The sequence below is a fragment of the Apteryx rowi genome, unplaced genomic scaffold, assembly GCF_003343035.1.
Source record: "Apteryx rowi isolate R43461 unplaced genomic scaffold, aptRow1 scaffold_144, whole genome shotgun sequence".
In the NCBI taxonomy this organism is placed as follows: domain Eukaryota; kingdom Metazoa; phylum Chordata; class Aves; order Apterygiformes; family Apterygidae; genus Apteryx; species Apteryx rowi.
The window spans coordinates 285,858-309,046 of record NW_020447686.1 but is presented as its reverse complement, the minus strand read 5'-3'; the positions used below and the strand labels follow the sequence as shown (position 1 = coordinate 309,046).

At 40.9% G+C, this 23,189-nt stretch overlaps 1 protein-coding gene across 1 annotated transcript in view; it reads left to right on the top strand.

The window, feature by feature from the left end:
* Window positions 1-23,189, top strand: part of CLYBL (citrate lyase beta like) — a 179,604-nt gene that overhangs the window by 91,184 nt on the left and 65,231 nt on the right. Inside the window, 1 exon segment of the mRNA XM_026058183.1 lies at window positions 3,767-3,956. Within this exon segment, the coding sequence (XP_025913968.1) occupies window positions 3,767-3,956 (190 nt within the window).

Sequence of the window (23,189 nt, the reverse complement as noted above, 5' to 3'; positions counted from 1 at the left end):
AAGGTTTTGTTTTCTCCTTCATGAGGATGGACTATTTGCTCTTGGGTGAAACTGTTATCAGAGGAACAAAAGTAACTTTAATTTGCCAGCTATTTTTACATATTTGAGAAAGATTTAAGTAGAATGTTATGTTTGCTGAAGAAATTTAGATTCATTCTCAAGACCTCAAGAGCATTCAACRTGCTGCTAGAGCTATGAATGAAAATATGCTGCTGTAAAACAATTTAATGAGCTTTACCCAATAGTCTAGTCCTTATTTTAACTTACAGCACTTAAAGCAAGAAACATTGTCTTAGCAAATTCACTTGGCTTATGTCCATGTATTTAGTTTTAACCACATTCAAGCTTAGTTTGAATTGTTAAAAAAGTTGCACTCAGGAAATATATGTRAGATTTTCCTCGTTTTTATGGCGTGGGATTACCAATATAATTCAGATGGTGGTGCTGGGTTTTTTCTTCTAAAAAAAGTAACTGCTGGAGATGTTTTTATTCTATCAAAATAACAGAAGAAGCCAAGGTGATCAGGATAGTGTTTGCTACTCAGAGTAGCTAGTTGTTAATATGCACAGCACCCTGGGCCTTGCTACTGTGTTTTAAAAAAGTCAGTAGGTAAATGGGCTTCTTGATAGGTCTACTATTTCCTCTACKTTTTTTTTTCTTTTTTTGGAGAACACAGTGAGAATGGAAGAGGGTTTTTTAAGAATGTGTGTCAAAATAATAGTCTATGAAAATGTTTATTGGAGTCATACTTAAACATACTTGTTGAAAATGTATTTTACACTCACATTTCTAGAGCTCTTTGTTTTAAAAGGGGAAGAATGCTGTGCTGGTCAATAGACACATGTTCTTCCTGTACATTATTTTTTGCCCTCCTTCTTGAAAAAATTATTACTTCTTAGATTTGCTGAACTGTTCCATAAAACTAATAATTTGGGAAACTGACAGTATATTTTTATAATCCGTGTCCTGAGAAACCCGTATTTTGGGCCCGGGGGCTACAAAGTTGATTAGCTGAGGAAGAGATACCAGTAGTCACTGGCTGATAGTATTTATAACATTAAGCCTATCAGGTGATGGTATTTTAATAGATTAAATCTACCTCTTCTTTAGAGTCAGCTAGTCTGCTGGGGAAGTCATACTGCTGCCCCATCGAAATGAAAGATGATGTGTCTTAATGGTGACACCTGGCTAGCGATTTCTAAATCTGGCCTGAAGGTAATGACAGTTTTACCTACAAAATGCTATATGCCATTTTGCTCTGTATTCGGAGAATCGATACCGAATAACCAGAGCGGGGCTTGCAGCAGTGAAAGGGAAACTGGCTGGTCAAACAGCCTTTGGTTCGATTACAGGCCGGAAGAAATCTTGGGCAACGTGTCTGACAGGAGATACATCTTGTCCCTGTGTGCTCTGAGATTACGGTTTTAGTAACATCTATCAAGTTTCTGTGGCTGAGACAGCTGGTAAGAGGCAGTCATTAAGGGTGCTTCAGGGGCTACTTGTCTGTAGCTCTGGAGTTAACTATTAATGGCCTGAGATCTTTGACTCCTTTGTGCCTTTGGGAAGGACAAGGTTGAAGCCATCAGAGAAAGAGAATAGAAACTAATCACTTTTGTCCCCTCATATATGTTTAGTGGAGGACCGCAGACTCCTTCACTGACCTCTGTGTCACACGGAAGAAAGACCCTCCTATTTCCATTTGAGCTAAACCTCTCTCCCACCTCCTCCTTGCTCTCCCAAAGTGTACTGCAAGAAAATGGGATTAAATGGATTTAACTAGCCGCCACTCGAGTTGCCACAAGTTGTGTTACCGTCCCCATGTCAACACAAGGCCGGGAGCACGAGCTGGTGTATGGGAGAGGGGTGAGCAGTCGRCTTGGCAGAAGCTCTCAGTTGCAGATCTCAGTTGTGTGTTTCCCAGGTACCRAGGGTCAGGGTCTCCACCACGTATAACTCAGAGCTGCCACAGTGAGAGATGAAGAAGATTTATTAATAAGGGTAGCATTGGTGCTTGTAATAAGTAATGCATCATTTATTTAACAGCAAAACTGCCCTGTTGATCAGGCTGCATTAAGCATTACTAGTCATATTACAAGCAAGAACATGGCAGCGGGCTTTTGTGGGCTCCCAACGTGGGTCCACCCAGGACACGCAGACCTGGCAGAGGAGATGGTGGAAGAGTAGCCATTTTCAGCTTGGTTTACTAGGATAGAATGTGATAAGAGTTTTCTTCCTATTTTTAAAACAAAATCTGTATTTAGCTTTCAGGGTGCTGGCTTTATAGGGGAGGAAAGAATTCTCGGAAAAGGTTGCTTTAGAAAGGCAAGTATCACAGTGGCCTGTCAGCGACGCATCGCGTTGTCTCTGATTTAGATTGACTGAACTCATTTTCGAGCATTTGAGAGGGTTAGTCATGTTCATTTTGAAGAAAATCCATTGGCATATGTAGCCATGTGTCATCCAAAATGTAGCAACTAGGGAAAGATTATTAAGAGGGGCATGGGAAAATGCATGGGTCCCTGACATGATGTGATAATGACACATTCAGTGCGGTGCTAGAAAAGCTTTGCATTATTCAAAGTGCGGAATAATATGCATGATAATGCATAATGGTGTTATATGGTAGGATTATTTGTGGCGTATGACTTGTGCCCTGAGTACAAAGGCAAATTGTATTATTTTGTCCTCGTTTTCGATGGAGCAGAATAGACCTGGGGGATACAGTGTGAAGTGGGTAGGAAAAGGAGCAGCCAAGGGTTTTTTTAGAAAGGCCATGAACCACGGTGGCACCCTCTGCAATTTATTTCTCTGGGCTTGTAATTATGGAGCGAGATTAGCTCCTGACTGCACTTGAGGCAGCCTTCCTGGGTAGCTCCGCTGCTTCCAAGTGCGCCGGCTTGCAGCTTGTGGGGGACAGCTCATCCCTGATGGAGAAACATGGACATGGAGTGGAGGCTGCCTCAAACCACTCAGATACAACAACCCACGCGAGCCATGTGGTGCCACAAAGTCAGGCCTATGCTGAAAAGTGGTGCACAAGGCATTTATTAATGTTAAAAGCCACCATGGCTGACAACCTGTCAATAATACTGGTGGATTTATGAGCTCTGTCAATAAAAATCTGTGCTGTGGGTCTGAAGGTCTGAAGGCTTCTGAAAAGACATGTTGGGATTAATGAACTTCCGCATTACGGGGTTTTAGTTCTTGTCTTTCTCTTGTTTTCCCATCCATCCCTTTTGCTTGTTTAAAATTTGCATGCGAGTACTTCTGTTGAAAAAACGCTAGGGTTGCAAAATCAGCCTTGCAAAACTGTGTTTGTTTTAACCAACACCCCARCTCCGTTCACAGCATGCCATCCAGCTCCTGGAGCAGATGTAGCAGATCGCGGCCACCTTCGGAAAGCAGCCCTGCTCTGTTCCCAGCACAGCCTCCGTCCCATGCAGTTGTTCTCTGAGGGAAAGAATCTTTTGTATGTAATAGTTGTTGCGGTGTGCAGGAACAGGCAGTGGAATTGAGGCTGTGTGGATAACATCAGCCCTGGTATTTCTTCAGTTCTGCATGTTTGCAACTTCCGTTGAACATGGTGGTTTTGTTTTTTATRCCATAATTAACTGTCATACTGATATCTCCCTACCTAGGTTCTTCCTGAGGGGGAAAAAAACCCCCCAGCAACTATCTAAGTAGGAATACTTCCCTTTTAAAATATAGTCAAGTATTCTTTCCAGCATTGTAGACAAGAGTCTAATTTCAACAATATCCTTTACAGGGTGAATTCTCCTCTGCCAGCTGGTGTTCCTAAGCTTAGTTATCACTTTGCATCATCTCACAAGTTCATTCCCAGGCGAGCTGTGCTGTACATACCTGCAGATGACGAAAGGAAGATACGAAAAATCCCTTCACTAAATGTAGATTGTGCAGTGCTGGACTGTGAAGATGGCGTGGCTCTGAACAGAAAGGTAATTAAAAAATTATTTGTGGAATACAAACAGCACTAAACAGAACATGTGGAAAGACATTTCCCTTGCTTTGAGGAGGTCGTGTCCAGAGAGACAAAGCTAAATCTTAAGATATACAAAGTAATGTAACATTGATTAGCTTTGCGAAAGCGTTGGAAAACCTGATTGCCCAGAACTGAAAGAGATCCTGTGCTAGTATGTGGGAGTGACTTACTGAAGGAATATGGAGCTGGGCATAAGCACTTATCAAGGAGGAGTGGGATTTGTTTTCTTTGTTATTATTGCTACCTATTTCTTATAGAAAAAGAGGAAATAGACTGTGAGAAGAGAAGCTGAAAAGGAAGAGTCAGTTTAGAATCACCAGATGGGAATTCTGTTGTTGAAACAAAAGCATCTGCAGGTTGTGAGCAACTGAGTGTATGTTTGAGTTTACACCTTTGGGTGTTTGGAAAGATTTACTTACTGAGTTTTATGGAAGACACCCTGTTAGGGATGTTTATGAAGGAAGAAGTCAGACCCCGGTGCACCAGGGTTTGGAGGGCATCTTAGATTGAAGGAGCTGCAAGAAAGAAGGCATAGAGAGCAGAGTGGGAAATAAATGTAGATGTGTTAAGTATTGGTGCTGTTTTTGTTGATGTTTAATTTTTAAAGAAGAGAGAATCACCTAACATACCTAACATATATGCTTGCAAGCAAATTTTGTAAATATCTCAGAATAACCATTCCCCTTTAAAATGTTTCACATCTTAAACAGTGTATATCAGAAACTGGTCTGAATGTTTCCTAGTGAAAAGTATTTCTGAACTGGAACATAAATTTGCCATAACATCATCTTCATATTTTTAAGCTTTCTTGACCATTTTACAATGCTTCAAACTACAACAAAAGCTGTTTAGAGTTTGAGTATGAATGTGTTATCCTGGAAATTGTGAAAATAGTCTTGAAAATTTTCTCATGTGGTCTCAAAAATTTGGATGGAATTGTATTCTTTTCTGTATCTTGGGAGTTAATGCTTTTCAGAGGGACTGTATTTAATAGTGCTGTCTTTAACCTTCAACTCCTTACAAATATGTTGGAAATAAAAAGCTTATAGAGTTTTTCTATGTTAAGAGTTTAGTTCTAGAAAGTGAAAATAATATCGTTAAATGTTCCTGGTGGAACATTCAAAAACAAAAAATTCCAGCTGTTGAAATTCTGTGTGGAAGACTAAAATTATAATTGCTGTCACAGTGATTTAGTATTGTTTAGTTCGTATTTGGGAGGCTGTTGCTGTAAGATGACACAAGACACAATTGTGTGTTAAACTGTAGTATTTTTAGGTGCAGCTTAATTATATAAAACAAATCATTTATAGCAGAAGTATCTATCTGTAATATAGGATGACAGGAAAACAAAATTTTATGATCAAGGTGACAAAATTGATAGCAGTAATTTCTAAACAGTGGTAACATTATAGCTCCATTGAAGTGAAGAGGAGTTATTCCGCTGGGTGTAAAATTTCAAAGAAATTAGGAGAAATTTCTGTAATAGAAACTTGAGATGACAGATGAGCCCCTGACTGAGCTTAAATGCAAAAAGGAAGCAGACAGGAGGAAGAAGTGGGGACAAGCTGCCAAGGGGAAATATAGAAGTGTTGCCTGGGCATGTAAGGACAGAATTAGGAAGGTCAAAGTTTGGCTGGAATCAAAACTGGTGAGGGCTGAGAAGGACAATAAGAAAGGCTACTGCAAGCACAGAAGCAGCAAAAGAGAGACCAGGGAAAATGTGGCTCCATTGCTCCATGAGATAGGTAACCTTATGCTGCAGTCTGTGGATAAGGCTGAAGTGCTCAGTACTTGCTCTGCCTCAGGCTTTACTGTCAAGGTGTGCTCTCAGGCCTCCTACATTGCCTCCCTGTGCCTAGAAGCAAAATTTGGGGGAGGAAGGCAGTACTTGCAGTAGGGGATGATGAAGTTAGGAGCTGGCTAGCGTCATCACGAGGCTGCTGTCTCATCACTGAAAGGTCTTTGTGGCTGGGGGAGGTTTCTGATGACTGCAGAAAGGCAAATGTTACACCCTTCTTCAGAAAGGGCAAGAAGGAGGATCAGGCTGGGTACTATAGGCCTGTCAACCTCACCCTAGTCCATGGGAAAATGGGTGGTAGTTCTCATGGAAAGTATTTCAAAGCACATAAGGACATAGCCAGCATGGATTTACCAGAAGCAAATAATGCCTGACCAACCTGATTTCATTCTCTGATTAAATGACTGTCCTTGAGTATGAGAGATGAATAGATATTGTCCACCTTGAATTTAGTGAGGCTTTCTGCATGGTCTCTCATAATATCCTGGTAGTCAGCTTGAGGAGGAATGGACTGGATAGGCAGACTATATGGAGGGGTGGAAGTTTGGCTTGATTCAGGTGGCTGGTACTGTGTGGTATTTTGCAGGTGCCTGTCCTGGGACCAGTACTGTTTAAGATCTTCATCAGCAACCTGTTTGATAGGATGGAGTGCACTCTCAGCAGGTTCAAGGATGACACCAAACTAGGATGCAGTCAATATGCTGGAGGGGGTGGCTGCTCTTCTGAAGGGCTTTGACAGACTGGAGGAGTGGACTGATAGAAACTTCATGATGTTCAACAAAGACAAAGTCCTGCAGCTGGGATGCGAAAACCCCATGCAGCAGTACGGGCTGCAAGGGATGACTGCTCTGCTGAAAAAGATCTGGGGTCCAGTGATGCATCCTCCCTCTGTGGAGGTTTTCAAGCCCTGAGCAACCTGGCGTAGAGCTGAACTTAGCTCTGCTTTAAGAAAGTGGTTGAGCGAAGTGGTCTTCAGAAGCCCCTTCAAACCTGAAGTAGTCTGTGTGATTCCATGATGTTGTAGCAAAGTTTAATTTAAAGTGACTGGAAGAACGAATTTCATTTTTAGATCTGCCACAGTTAGATACTCAATAAGACTTTGAGACTTAGATTCTCTGAATGTGAAGCTGAAATTTTAATTACTCATAAAGCTTTATTTATTAATGTTTCTGAGATGTTTAGAGACTTGGTGTGAAAGATATGACAGGAGTATGCACTAAAATACAGTATTCAGTGGCTCTTTAGAAATGAATCATCTGAAGCTGAGAAAAAATCACAGAAACATAGCAACACTCAGGTTGTTCTTTAAATCATTATTCTTAAAGCAAATAGTACTAATGAATTTGACTTTTCATTGACATATTTTGCATTAATAAAAGTGCTACTTATGAATTTTCCTGAAGCTGCTGCAGAAATGTTGTGTTTTTTGGAAAATCAGAACCTGGTAGACGCAGTGCCTTGGGCCAGCTTGCCTATGTATAGAAGGCCTTCACTTGCATGAAGTCCAGGCAACAAGTATGAGCCATATCTAATCAAGTTTATTTTACAAGATACAGTGTGGTATGTATTAGGACTAAATTAGATTTTAAGAGATCAAGAATCTGGAATGTCAGCAGTTCCATTTGTGCTCTTTTAGAGGGAAAAGAGAATTATGAGCTTCCTATGTTTGAAACTGATAAAATTTGCAAAATTACATCTGGTTGCAGTAGCTGCATTTGAAGCCATAGTCATAAATTAAAAATCTTTAACTATTTTATATATAATTTTTCTCAAAGAAAATTTGGAAGAAGTTTCCTCCCCCCAAGTATGTTCTGTAACAGCTCTCAGAGAACACCGGAAAAGGAGAACCCATTTTTACTTAGTCTAGTCTGTTTACCATTATGGTGTCTTCATTTCTTACCCTCATGAGCTACCACACTGACAGTGATTTCAGATGCTGCCTGTTGACCTGCCACCTTTTCCATCTTTTTCTAGTTGTTACTTTGATTAAATGAGAAAAAAAATAAAGCTTGCAGCAAGAATTTCATAAAGAGAAAATTGTTTGGCTTTTAAGGGGGGAAAAAAGGAAGAAATGGCTAAAAAAGAAAAGTTTATAGTATGCAGAATACTAAGCTGTGTAGCCTGTGAGGAGGGTAAGAGCTGATATAGCTGTGAGAACATGTGGGACCTTTCAAACCACTTATGGACCTAACAGGTCTGTAAGTAGGACTTCAAAAATTCAGAACAGGGAAGATCAGAGGAAGATATCCCAATGCTGCTGAAAACTTCAGCCTTCTTTTATAAAGTCAGCTTTGTCCTGCTAAACTTAGCCTACCAGTCATGCAGATCTCAAATCCTGGTCGGGGCTCCATATGCTGGTTTTAGAAGTTCTAATGCATCTGATTTCATGGTGAGGTCTGTCAGCTGCCTCCCCAAGTGTCCGGTTTTGTAAGGCATCGGGAATTTCCATGAGAATAAGTTCATTTTTGGTTGTGGATGAGAGAAACTGAGAACTGCTAAAGGGAAATCACTCTGAGCTACTATTCACAACTGAAGATAGGTGCTTTTCCCCACTAATGCAGTCATAAAGGTTTTCTAAAGTTGCTGTCCATTTTGAAATGGATATGGCTTAGAAATTGGAGAGGGCTCAGAATTATCTGGCAGTATTATTAAGTGAACAATTCAATAGCTTTATCTAATGCTAAAACAATAAAATTAGAAATAACACAGATTGTAGTGTTGATATGTTGCGAGTTCATCACATTGTAAAGACTTTCTGTGAAAGGGTAGGARAATGTCCTGTATTCATTTGGGTTCTTTAGAAGATATGGAGAAGGCCAGAACATTCTTCCATTTTAATTGTTAAAAGCAGTAACATTTTTGGCTGCATCAGGTGCTTAACCTATGTAAGCCAGAAAGTTGAATCTTGCATGTGATGTCATTGAGAGGTCTCTGTATAGCATCTGAGCTGTCAGAGGGTATCTAGAGAGCTGCCAGCCAAGCCAGCACTCCCTGGTAAAGCTGTCTCTGGGCTGCAGTACTGACAACTGCTCCGTGCCAGCAACCTATAACCAAGTGAAAGAGTTTGCTCCTCCTGTTGGAGAAGGGAAGATTTCTATGCTAGTGCTTTCATTTTCCAAGGGCAGAATGGGACAAGATTTCATTGTTAGTTCCCATAGGGTTCAGGTAACTACCCTTATTAGAGTGTTTTCTAGAAGAGCATATTTTTCAGCAGGATCCTGTCTTTAGTCCTGCTATTCTTCAGATCATCCATGAAGTGTTACACTGTCAGGTCAGCCTAGCAAGAGACCAGTTGGAGCTGCTCCTTCAGTATTTATGCTTCTTTCTGAGCCCTTGATGAGAGTCTCAGAACATTTTAATGCCTCCAGACCAGTGCAATTAGTGGCTTTGTGTTCATCGAGGCCAGCAGAATAGTTTTGAATAACTGAGATATATGGAGCCTTACTCTGTAGCTCTATCAAGCTGTCCCACTAGGCAAGCCTGTGCCAAAATTATTTTATGAAAAATCCAAACATCTTCATTCCATCTTCAACTTCTGTAAAATATGTAAAATAATGTAAAGCAAATATGTTTCAAAAGGAAAAGTCATTACCAAATGAGAACTGAAGTGTTCCAGTCTGAAAATGTTGAACTGGAAAGTTTCCATAATACCAAACCTTTCTTTTTCTTTAACAAGACAGTACTTTTACAAATGCTTCTGATTTCCACAGAATAGCCTTTCTGACGGAAAAATTTGTAATGAAAATTTCTGGGCCGTTTGTATCAAAATATATGTTTTCTTGATGAAATCCTGGACCAGCCTCTGGTAAAAACTTGCACCTTATTGAAGAGAACAGAATTTCTCTCTCTTTCTGTCCTGCTGGAAGTAACAAAGCCAGTTTAAACATCTGTTTAAGTTCTCTGTCTCAAGTTCTCTGCAAATATATTTCCAACACATCCTAGAACCCTGAGAATTGCCTGGAATAGCAGACTTGTGTGTGAAATGTGTATGGAGCTGCAAGCACATTCTGCCTTATCAGGGTGAGCTTTGCAGAAAGAGGAAGCTAATGTAAAGGCTCAGGCACCCTGAGAGCCATGGCATTCCTTCTGGTTCCTGGCTGCAGAATTCAGGTTTTGTGGAGCAACATCTTCATCTGCAGCACTTGATACCCCTGCTGGGCTGCAGGTAGCTGGTGCAATAGAGGAGGATAATTTCAGCTTAATTTCAGCTTAATTATCTGCTCAGAAAGCTAAGCTATTTGTGAGTCATTGTCTAAGCTGATATAGTGGCCTCCTGAGATGTTTGGTGATCAAGGAGTAGCTGGCAAGAAAATATCCTCTTCCAATTAAAACATTTTCTTTGTAACTTCCTGTGCTCAGTTTTGCTTTACCTCAAAGCAGGAGTCCCCTTCCAGGTCTGACTTGGTCTGAGCAGGTGTCTTCTGCTCCCTGAAGAACTTCTTCCAGCCTCTGGGTCACAACCTTGCAACATCCAGTCACCTTGACAAGCTGCTGTGCATGAGGACGCTGGCTCTGTACATGTACCTCATGAATGGTTTTCTCATATGGGGCTCAGTACATCTAATAAATAACTTTCCACTTAATGTTGTTTTTATGCAAATTTGCCAGGATGCTTCCTGAAGTAGTAGCAGGGCTAGGCCTAATTACCCCACTAAATTTCATATTAGGGAGTTAAATCCCACCCAGCCATATACAAGCATTTATTTCTCACGTTCTCTCATAAAAATTTGGCAAGTAAAAAGTTATATTGCTCATGGTTTTTATATCAGAGGTGTGAAAGCGATCCCTTTGAGTATATATATGGTTAGGAAAGTTCTGTGGGGTCCTCTGACATGAAACACTTCATTTGAAAATAGGAAGTTTTACTGCTGTTCCTCTTAGACTAAAGAGATCTCATTTCTCTAGTAAAATTTATTAATATTCAGGGCTGTACTGTAGAAGGATGTAGGACTGATTAGGATTTGAGCTCCTAACCCTTTTTGCTGTGAGTTGTGATTATATCGCTTTCTCTCTTCTAGAAAGCAGTTACTCTCTTCTTCAGTGCTTGAGCAGCAGAAGCTGGGGAAGAGACATCCTTGGCTCTGTCCTTGCCTCCCTTCCCACCCATTTGAGAGGAGATAGCATGCCTGAACCTCTTCTGTTCTCACTGCTCCCCTCGGAAATAAGAGGAAGTTCAGTTTGGCTAAGAAGATGGATAGGAAAGGACCTATTTTGCTTATGCGCAGCATGGCCTCTTAGGGTCATAGTATAAATTTGTTCCTACTTAATGTCATGTAGCAGCCACTTAAAAGATCATCGCTGTGCTGTGCCATGGAAAGAAAAAAAATTCAATTAATTCTTTTGAATCGTCTGTTTTAAAAAATAGGATTAAAGCCTGACCACTTTTCAAATTGTTCCATTATGAATAAGGCATATGTAAGAGATGACTCTGGGTTCATTACAGTTAAGAGCAGATCATCCGCATACATGCTGATTTTATGGAGATTTCTCCCCATGAGAATGCCTTCTCCATCTCTTTAGTGATCTGATCCTGGGGTCAGAACAAACAGCATGCTGGAGAGCAAGCATCCTTGCCTACCATTTTCCCCCTAATCTGAAGCCTTCTGACCTTCTTATTCCTTATCACTGATGAGAAGAGGCTATTGCATATAGAATAACACTTTAACTAAATTTGGGGGTGGAGATAAATACATAAAATGGATCAGCATGGTATACAAAAAAATCCCAGACTTTCCTTATTGAAATACATTTCCTTATTGATCTTATTGAAGGTTTTTAGAGTATCAGTAGAAAAAAGCTGCGGTTGGTTTCCATAAATCTCTGGCTACTTCAATTAAAATCAACAGTTTTCCTGTATTATGTGATGATAATCTTTTTTTTAATAAAGCCAGCTTGGTTAGGATTTATCAATGCCGCAGGTATTTCTCTAGGCTCATGGTGAGAATGTTAGCTAGTACTTCATAGGCACAGTTGCATGAAACATTGATAACTAGGTTATTTTACCAGGTCTTTGCTTTATTTATAATAAATTAGTACTGTACCTAATTGTATTCCTCCTACAGGGAGAAGGCTCGCTGATAAAGCGTGTAGAGAATGATTAAATGTACACAGGCGCATAGTAGGGTGACTTCTCTTCAAAAGATGCACAAAATTAAAATGGGAATGCTGCTTTCCCTGGTGGCTTGCCATTATTAAAAGTCTCAGTAGCATGGGAAATTTCTTCTGTAGGAATTGGGGAGTCCAGAAGTCTCTCTGGTTTATTATAGGAAAGCTGAAGTATACAGTGAAACTCTGCAAGGCCTTTTTGATCCTTGAAGAGTTCTGATGAATATACATTTTTATGAAAGTTGTAAAGTGTTTTCATTTCGTTATTGATCCCACCATGGTCCTAGAAGAACTGCCACTCCTGGGTGGTAACTGTGACAATAAAAGTTTTTGTTCCTATTGTTTTACTTTACAAGTCCATCATCTTCCTTATATAAAGATTTGAGGTATAATAAGTACAATCACAATATTCAGCAATTTTCTTCTCAATGAGCTCAATAATGCCTGTGTCTCTTTGAGCAGAGCCTTTGAATTGCCAGTTATTTCTTTTTCACTGATTCAGATGTATCCAATTAAGTTTGACTCGGGCTTGTTCTGATGCAACTACTACTACTGACAGAATGGTGTCTAGAAACTTACAGAGGATGTCTTGGCTCAGTATTAACAGAAATTTCAGGCAGTAATATATTAACAGATTGGGAAAATATTTTAAAATATTATGGTTAATGTTTGTATGGAATAGTTGTAATTCACAGTACTTCATGTCTTCATATGTCCACTGTACTTGGGCACATCAGCACACCTTGGCAGCTAATTGCAGGACTAGAGCTTACAGATGGTAAATATCTTGCCGGAAGATGTATCCTTGGTTTCATCTGTTACTCCTGTGGAGTCTGTACTGTCCAGACACAAAGATCCTAGCACTCAGTGGTGGGAAATAAATACTGGTATCTATGCCGAAGTCTCATTTCCTTCCACTGTATGTCCTATTAACAGGAATCCACAATATTTACCATGGTACATCTTCAAAAGTCGATTCTGCAGACCTCTTTCAGATAATGTTTCTCATTGAATGGGACATTTGTACCTAAATGAATAATTCAGGATTAGACTCTTCAGCAGTATGAGCTGCTTCTTCATCTTCACAGCTATACATCAAACTGAAGGTCTTTCCACCTCCTAAACTTTCCAGGTTTCCCTGGAACAAATGTGCTGTTGGTTAGCTATGTCATGTTTCTCTTTTTCTGAGTAAGTTTTGAATGTTAGCCCCTTTTTTTGAGTTGTTGATTCTTCAAACATTCTGTGAAAACAAAGCTTGCTATGCCTAGTGTTGCTGCACCAGTATGCATGTGTTGTGCTAGCTGCATGACAAACCATTTCCAAAATACAGCATAGAGCCATCTAAAAACAGCCTTCTATTTCCACCAGCAACTAAGCACATGCCATGACATTCTTTCAACTTAGAGTGGAGTAATTTATCTCTGTTCAACAGAAGACAACACGTGGATTACGATTGCAACCATACCTCTGGCTTACTAAAACTGGAGAACTATGAATCCAGAACTATGAATTCAGGGGGCATTGATGTCTGAGAATAGACCAGATGATACACAGTTCTTGTGTTTTTCTAGTCCCTGCCATAGAACTAAAAGCCATAATAAATGGGGACAAAGGTACTTGTTTACTCACATCTAAGCCTGCATAGCTCTGCTGGCTACCTAGTACACTGCAGCATGAAGGCTCTCAGTGTGTCCTGACCTGTGCAGATAGTTCATTCATAGCCATGCCCACAGTTTGAGCTTCCAACCAAGGAATTCTTTTACAAAGAAGCTGAAAACATGCCATTTTTTCCCTTCATTTCAGGTAAGTCAAAACATTTAGCCACAGCATTTGAAAGTTGTTGTTTTGGCAGCACTTTTTATGTAYGTATGGAACGTGCAGTTGTTACCACATCTAAGTGCATTGGCCCAAGTATATTGTATTTCTGTCTCTAAAGGCAAATGCACACATCTGCAAATCCAATGTACATCAGATTTTGATGTCATTGTAAGCTGATCTGCCAAAGTTGCTCATCTTTTCCTTTGGCTACTAATACCACAAGGGAGATTATGGTCTGTCTTCTTGTTTATCGATAACAAAGTGATAAGCCRACTGTGGAGTCTGATTAGCACTTTGCATCATTTCTGAAAGGATAGATAAAATCCTACTGTTTTCTGCATTTGACTGTGATTTTTATCTTTAAAGGAGCTTGGTTGCCCTGAGATTTCTGCTTCAACTTTGGAATGGCTTCATAACACAGTATTATCTAATATGTATCATTGTAATAGCTCTTTTTGCTATCTTTCTTTCTCTGCAGTGCATCAAGGTTACCCTCTCCAGAACAATGTACTTGCCGGTTATTATCTCTTCAAGGTTTGGGAAAGAGAATTGTAAATATTTTTCTTCATTTCTGATCACTGAGCTCCAGAAGACCATAAATCCTTGTGTTGTTCCTCATTTGGGAGCAAATGGTTGTAAAGATCATGGCTGCTCATTTTAAGATCATTATAAAACGTTGCTTGCTCATTCTCTCCTCCTTACTAGTTACACTGTCTTACTAGATTGCCTCAAAATAGCTGTTCCTATGCCAAGCTTGAGATAACTTCATATTCCAAGGTTTCACAATAGAATTGTGCATTATAAGGGGTTATGTTGAACAAATTGGTATTTTCCTCCAGCTTAACCAGGTTATTTGGTTACATTTTAAACTTTGATTCCACAGAGATCTGATCTTCCACTTGTTAACCAATTATTTTTAAATAGAATAAATATAGATCATAATTTAGTATGCTTTTTTTCATGAGAAAAAGGACAAATTAATACATGTAAACATGGGTGAATCTATTTAAATAAACTGTCCACAAAATCCTTACAATATGTAAACAATATTTGTTATGCCTTGGAGATAGCATATGACTGGACTCATGAGACCCTATTTATCCTACTGAACAGTTTCTTTTATAACTTAAAAGGGAATTTTATATATTTATGGCAATAGTGGGGTGTGAAGTGTAGCTAGACAGAAATTATACCTCAGCTATTTAGTTAATGCCAATAGGGATTAAATTAGATTTTATAGCTGTTAGTAGAAGTCTGTTTTGCAGCTAACAAGTGGGATTTTTAAATCCTGGAAAGCATAATCCTATTATAAAACTGGCAGCTGAATTAACATTATCTAGGAAGCAAGTCTTCACGGATTAACATTTTTTGACATTAACAAAGAAAAACTAATGCTACAGGGATATTAGATGCTTTTCCCAAAAGTAGGGAAAAAAAGGAAAGTGAATATAGGACAAGATAAATGGCACAAATACTGCAGGAAAGAAAAAATGGAGCAAAATATGCATGAGAAATGAAATCTGGGTGTGACCATGTTCTGCCTCAAATACGAAAGAAATACACCAGGTAGGAAGAGGCTCCACATTCACATGTTAGCACATGCATTTATTTGTATGTGCCTTGTGACTAATTCACAATTTTCCAGCAGGGGTGCAAGGTCATCATGAAGGCCTTATCCCGTGTGGTTCTGAGCTCTTTGCATCCCAGCTAGATGCTATAGGACTACGAGCTGTCAGCCCTGCTCAAAACCACTGATCCCCTATACAACAAGCCTACAAAGCTGCTCCATGGAGACCTTGATGAAGCTTTCCTTACCTACCTTGAAGGATGTTATGGGATAACCGCTGTAGGCATTTATATGGGAGATGCCGAGTGGGTCGCTGAACTTGCTGTTTTGCAATATCTTATTCTAGGCGTTGGTAGACTAGATAGGATAAAGGCAAATGATGAGGGTATATGTCACCTCATATTTAAATTAAAAATCTTTTTCCCCATCACAATAGCAGAGCAAACCTTTTGCAAAGGCTTACTTAAGATTATAAAGTATACATCTGCTTTTTAATTATTTTAAAAGCTCTCTGTTTAGAATCTGAGTCTTTATGCACAGCTGCAGCATAGAAATAATGAAAGTAGTATTTTGTTGTGTGGAGTATTGAGAGGAATCCAGCTGATAAATCTATCAGTCACAAAAACACGTAGAAAAATTTCTTCCAGACTTTGAAGCATCATAGTCAGTGTTGTTGATCCAGTATAAATTTTACTGTAACAGTACCTGTTCTCTGCCATCTTCTCTTACAAATTTCTTCCTTTATATCAAATAGAGAATTTCATTAATTACTATTAGGAAGCTAAACTGAAACAATTTGTTCAAAATTTTGGTTCCAATAAAGTGGAACTAGATGCAAGTCACTGCTAGAATTGAGTTTTGTTATTCAAGATTTAACTGTGGCTTTGCAAACCCGACACATGACTTTACAGGTTCATCCTTGGTTTGGTGCATTTGAAACGCTATATTTTTCCTCCTTGTGAATTGCTACTTTAAACATTATTACTTACTGGATTACATTTTTAGAGAGCATCTTTTCTGCCAAAACATGTGTGTATAGCAGTTATTGACATGGGTAAATCTGTTATTGAAGGCATGGTTGTGAGTGCCTTAGGGGCTTTATTAGATCATAGCTGGGTAGCATAGACTTTACCATGCAAAGGATGTAACATCTGAGCTGTGGAAATTGTGTAAAAGTTCTAAATTGCGAAACTGTCCTCCCCTAAAGTTAGTGTCATGAGGAAGGATCTTGGCACCATTATATAAGTGGAAAAACTCCCATCATCTGGCACAAATAGGGCCAAGATTTCTTCCCTGTTGTGTGCATGTTGCACCAAAGATAATGAACCCTAGCGGGAATTGGAAATAGTTGTCTGCCCTCTGTCATGGCTCTTTTTCAAAAATCTGTCCCCCAAATGCTTCTCTTTTTTTCCCATATGTGTAAGGGTGCAGCTGTCCATAAGCATGCTATTCACAGTAGTGCTTTAAAGCAGGTGGGTATCATTTGGACATTGCCATAGCTCTCTGAAGTGCTGAGCGCCTTTGGAGAAATGGGAGTAGAAGGTGTCTATGATTTCACACGCTGGGAAGGATATGAATGTGATTTTTCTCAGAAGTGTATGGTTCTTCTAATAAGGGCTAGTAATAAATCTTTCCTTCCCCCTTAAGTAATGAGGGTAACTACTAGACCCAGAAGCATTTTAGAGTTTGTTTCCTGTTTTGCTGTCAGTGTTAGGAAGTTTACAGATCTGGCCAGTAAGACTTGGGTTGGTTTTAAAATGTTTGGCTCCTCAGCTTGTGTAAATTGGTTTAGCTCTTCAATTTTCATATGGAGACACAGCAACTACAGGTAAAGCAGTTCTCAGTTGAGAATTAAAAAAAACATTATGCAGGAAGAAAAACTTATATGACCAGGGGTTTGCTTCCACATCACCTGGCTGGACACTCGTCATCTACTTCCAGTCTCTGGCAAGCACTGAGAGATGCACCCGGGTAATGCGGTTAATGAGTGCGTGCCTTTCCTCCCCTACTGAACCTATACCTGCTATGACTGGCTGCTGCTTGATCGTGCACTTGTAAGGTCTTATTGAAAGGGAAGGGAGGAATGAGGGATGCTTGGGTCTGCCATCAGATGCTTCTGCATCTGAGTATGTGTTTTTCTAGAGTGGATGTTTTGTAGGGCTCCTTCAGGGCCAACATATGTAAATCAGCAGCAGGGGCATCTCATTTCAGAATTAGGCTTCATTTTGTTGTCAGATTTGCTTATCCTTGGTGAGGTACAATGACACTGCTGTAAAGAAAAAAAAATGCCCAGAAATGTGATGGCAGGTTATGGATTTCAGTGCTTGAGGCTGCTAAAAGTTGCCCCTCATGCACATGCTTGATTTTATAGCTGATAGGAATTCAGGTAGGGAGCAACCTCTGAGTAGTGCTTGATTTGACTTGACAGAAACTAGCAGAAAGAGCACCCGGCTTTTAGACTGTGATGGCAGTCCCGATCCCTGGTCAGCAGGCGTTATCTCTTCATATAGGCTATTTAGTGTTACGTGGCAAAGTGCTGTGTGGCTTGCACGCTCTCAGATGTAACGTTCCCTGCAAAACCTTTGCCACAAGCACACCCAGTGGGTCGAAGGATTGCTCAAAGAGCTCCCCTTTCTCTAGCAGGTGAAGCTCTGAGCTTTCTCTGTGCTGCCAAGGGAGAGCAGACCCACAACGCTCACCTTTCCAGGCCATATGGTCTTGGCAAGCAGCCTTATGCCATTCTGATTAGGGGTTAAAAAAAAAAAGTGCATGTTTAACGGGTACTTCTGAGCATCGAAGACAAGATAGTCACAGGTGTGATTTCTGTGAGCTGACTGTGGCACACTGGAGGGAAGTCTGGGAGTTTATAAATGAAGGAAAGGGGCCAAGGAAGTCTAATGAAGCAAATGAGGCCCTGGTGAGTGACAGTGGCACAAAGCAGTGATTTCTGAAGTCAGCTCAAAGAAGTCTTTCCTGGGGTTGTACAAGGAGCTGCCTATATGCTTTCTTGACTGTTACTGTTCAGGAAGAGAGGACTTGCATGCATCTTTTAAATAGGCAAGTTACATGCTGCAAATTCCTGACTGCAAGTCATCGATCACTGACTTTTTAAGACCCAGAATTTTGCAAGTGCCTAGTAGGGTTACAGGCATAGTATGTGTTGTAAATCTGTTGTGGCTGTTAAACCTGATTCCTTGAGTGAAGCAGAGCATTTATTGAACTGTTTCCTTTTTGTTCTGCTGACAAATACATCTGTTTCCTAGGGGAAAGTAGGACATCCATTTGGCTTTATTCACTGGATGGTTTTCTGGGGTAATGAAATGTTGAGCTGGAGGAGCTATCATCACCTAGTTCAGTCCTATGATCTGAATCAGAATGAAGCTTTTCCAAACCATCCCTGATGGATGTTTCTGTAGCCTCTGCAGAGAATGCCCAGAGATGTCTCTGTGTCCTCCCTAGTCTCTGTTCCAGATTTTCTAATAATTTAGCCTAAACATTATTTTCAACAAATGATGGATTTTGTTGTCCACGACCACTTATGGAAAGAAAAGCAGAAATCCGTAACCCTGTCCTATAAAACATTATTCTGTGTATTGAAATGTTATTAATTTCTCCTATTGATTTTCTCTTTTTTTTAATGAAAGTGACTGCATGTCCTTCAGCTTTTTCCAATAGGAGGTGTTTTCAGAACATCTTATCAGTCTTCTTGTAAGCTTGTGGACTCTCCAATTTTTTTTCAGTTCTGGTCCCCAAAACTGGATATTTCAACTGAGGTCTTATAAATGCTACATAGAGCAAAGCAATTAGCTCCTATTTTATAACATATGGTGCTCCTGTTAATATATTTCCAGAATGAGCTTTGTCTTTCTCGTAATAACACCACACTGGTGGCAACAGTTCAGTTTGTGATCTACTACCCTCAGTCCATTTTCAGCTATACTTCTGCCTGGACTACATAGCTGTATCTGAACATATATATTTTCTCTGTCATACATGGTACTATTCTGTTATCTTTTTCACTTTTGACTATCTTTCCAGTTTGAGAAGGTCATTGTATCCCCCTCCAAATTAGAGGTCTTTGAAGATATTGTAAGTCTAATCTCTATTGCACTATTCAAGTTGTTAATGAAAATTTTGAAATGATGCCCGTTAAGTAGGCGTCTGAAACAGGACATCAAATTCCAGATGCAACCCCACCTAGAGGCTGAATAAAAGGGACAAATAATAACCTCTCTCAGGCATCTGGCCACACTTCTCCTAATAGTAGTCCGGGATGCAGTTTGCCTTGTTTGCAGTGAGAGCACACCTCGCTGGCCTTTGTTCGAGTTGCCATCCACTGAACCTCTTTCAGTAGGCAAGCTATGCATCCTGTCACCCCCTGGCTAGTGCAGGTGCATGGAGTTATCCTGCCCCCACTGCAGAGCTTCTCGCTTCTCCTTGCTGAACTTCCTGGGGTTCCTGTTGGCCCGATCCTTGAGTTTCTCCTGGTCTCTCTGGCTTGAAGCTCTACCCACTATAGTGTCAGCATGTCACCCTAGTTTGGGTCACTGGAAAATTTGCTGAGGGTTTGTTCTCTCATCACTGAGATTGCTGAGGAAGATGCTGAATAAAATTGGCCCCAGTGTCAAACACTGGGGTTCTCCTCTTGTTGCCAGCTGCCAACTGGGCATTGACCCATTGACAACTATCCTTCGAGCTCAGCTGTCCGGCCAGTTTTCAAGTAACCTAACAGTCCATTCTTCCAGCCCATATTTTCTCAGCTTCCAGATGAAAATGACATGGAAAAGAATGTCAGAATCCATTCTGAAGTCAAGGGGTATTACATCTGCTGTTCTCTCTTTGTCCACACAGCTGGTCGTTTTGTTGTAAAAGGCCTTCAGGTTGGTGAGGCAAATATGTCCTCCTTCTCTCTCCTGCCCACATAGTCTCTTTCGTATTCTCTTCCTGATTTTGGAGGATGATCAGGTTAGGGAGCACTTAAACAACATGGACATACACAAGTCCATGGGACCTGATGGGATGCATTCACAAGTGCTGAGGGAGTTGGCTGCTGTCGTTGCGAAGCCACTCTCAACTATCTTTGAATGGAGATTAGGAGAGGTTCCAGAGGACTAGAAGAAAGTAAATGTCACCCTTATCTTCAAGAAAGACAAAAAAGAGAATTTGAGGAACTACAGACTGGTCAGCCTCACCTTGATCCCTGGGAAAGTGATGGAGCAACTAATCCTGGACACTATTTCCAGACACTTGAAGGACAGGCAAGTGATCGGGAATAGTCAGCATGGATTTACAAAGGGGAAATCATGCTTAAACAACCTGATATCCTTCTGCAATGAGGTGACTGGCTTGGTGGATGGGGGAGAGCAGTGGATGTTGTTTACCTTGACTTTAGTAAGGCTTTTGACACTATCATCTCCCATAACATTCTCATAGACAAGCTGTTGAAGTATGGGCTAGGCAAGTGGACAGTAAGGTGGATTGAAAACTGGCTGACCTGCTGCGCTCAGAGTGCTATGATCTATGGCACAAAGTCCAGCTGGAGGCCAGTGACTAGTGGTGTCCCCCAGGGGTCAATACTGGGGCCAATACTATTTAACATCCTCTTTAATGACCTGGATGTTGAGACTGACTGCACCCTCATAAAGTTTGCAGATGATACAAAATTGGGAGGAGTAACTGATACACCAGATGGTTGTGCTGCTATTCAGAGGTACGTGGACAGGCTGGAGAGATGGGCAGAGAGGAACTTCATGAAGATCAACAAAGGGAAGTGCAAAGTCCTGCCTKTGGAGAAGAATAACTCCATGCATCAGTACAGGCTAGGGGCTGACCAGTGGAAAACAGCTTTGCAGAGAAGGCCCTGGGGGTCCTGATGGACAAGTCGAACATGGACCAGTAATGCACCCTCATGGCAAAGAAAGCCAATGGTATCCTGGGCTATGTTAGGAGGAGCATTGCCAGCAGGTCAAGGGAGGTGATCCTTCCCCTGTGCTAAGCACTGGTGATGCCACATCTGGAGTGCTGGGTCCAGTGCTGGGCTCCCCACTACAAGAAAGACATGGATTTATTGGAGCAAGTCCAGTGAAGGGCCACAAAGATGATTAAGGGACATGTCACACAAGGAGAGGCTGAGAGAGCTGGGATTGGTTAGTCTGGAGAAGAGAAGACTCCAGGGGGATCTTATCAGTGTGAATAAATATCTGATTGGAGAGTGTAAAGAAGACAGGGACAGACTCTTCTCAGTGGTGCTGAGTGACAGGACAAGAGGCAATGGGCACAGACTGAAACATGGGAAATTCTACTTGAACATAAGAAAACAATTCTTTACTGTGAGGGTGTTTGAACTTTGGAACAGTTTGCTCAGAGAGTTTGTGGAGTCTCCCTCCCCAGGAGATACTCAGAATCTGACTGGATGTGGTCCTGGGCAACCTGCTCTAGCTGACCCTGCTTGAACAGGAGGTTTGGACCAAATGATCTCCAGAGGTCCCTTCCAACCCCACCTATTCTGTAATTCTGTGATTTGGTTGTCTATGGTTATCATGATACCATGGTATCGTCTTGTTCTGTCCCCATTTCTTCTTTACCCAGTTGGAGTCTATAAGCTTAATGAGCACGATATTTTGTTCTTATTTCATTAGAGAGCTTTACAGTGTCAGGTATTACAAAGTGTACTTAGCACGGGAACATATTACCCTTTCTGAACATATACAAATTTTAGTTACCTCAAGTTGAATTTGGATACCTGCATCTGTGAATGTGATTCCCAGCCCCACTGCTAGTCCCTGCATATGCTCTATGTACTTGAAGGTCTGTTTGTGTGCATACTCAGAAATGCCTCTATCCTCTTCTGGCAGCTTGTTGCCTCTCTCATGCTAAGGCTATCAGAAAGTTGTCTTCTGTCTGAGTCCCCAGAGTAGATCAGAACTTGCCTTGCAAACTTTGACAGGAGACCCATGCAAATGGGTCAGTGCATGGACCCATGCGGTGGGTCACCAATGGCACAGTGACCATGGCCATTTTATTAAAAAATGTCTAGGAGAGGAAAGAAGAAATAATGGTCATGTGCACTGTGGATAACACGCTTATTGGGAGCTAATGAGTCAGGGTCAGAGGGGAAGCCAGAAAGGGGGAAAGTCATGGTGGGGGCCCAATCAAGAAGAGGCAGTGGACAAAGATTTCCTTAAGTGACTAAAAGAAGTCTCGCAAATTCTTTCTGATTTTCATGGAGGACTTTAACCATGTCAACATCTGCTGAGAGTGCAGCATGATCATGCAAAGGCAGTACAGATTTCTGGAGTGAATGGTGAACAATTTTTTGATGCAGATACCAGAGAAGATAACTAGGGTAGTTGCTTGGGTGGACTTATGAATAAGAATGAATGGGTCAGTTGATGTCAGCCTTAACTGCAGGAGCTGTGAGATGGAGTTTAAGATCCTGAAGGAAGTGCGGAAGGCAAGGACACCAGACTTTGGTTTGTTCAGGGAGCTGGTAGGCTCAATTGATCCCGTGGCAGGTTGCCCCTGAAGGTCAAGGGAGATCAGGAGAGCTGGTCAGGCTTCAGTGACAACCTTCTCAAAGCACAAGAAGAATTCATCTGAAGTGCAGGAAAACAGGCAGGCATAGCAGGAGGCCAGCTTACTGAACAGGAAACTCTTGATTTAGCTCAAATGCAAAAAGGAAGTGTACAGGAATTGAAAGCAGGAATGGGCTACCAAGGGGGAATATAGAAGTGTTGCCTGGTCATGTAAGGACAGAAGTAGGAAGGTCAAAGCTTGGCTGGAATCAAAACTGGTGAGGGACATGAGGGGCAACAAGAAAGGTTTCAACAGCCTCATTGGTAGCAAAAAAAAAAAAAGACCAGGGAAAAGGTGGGTCTACTGCTGAATGGGTCAGGTGACCT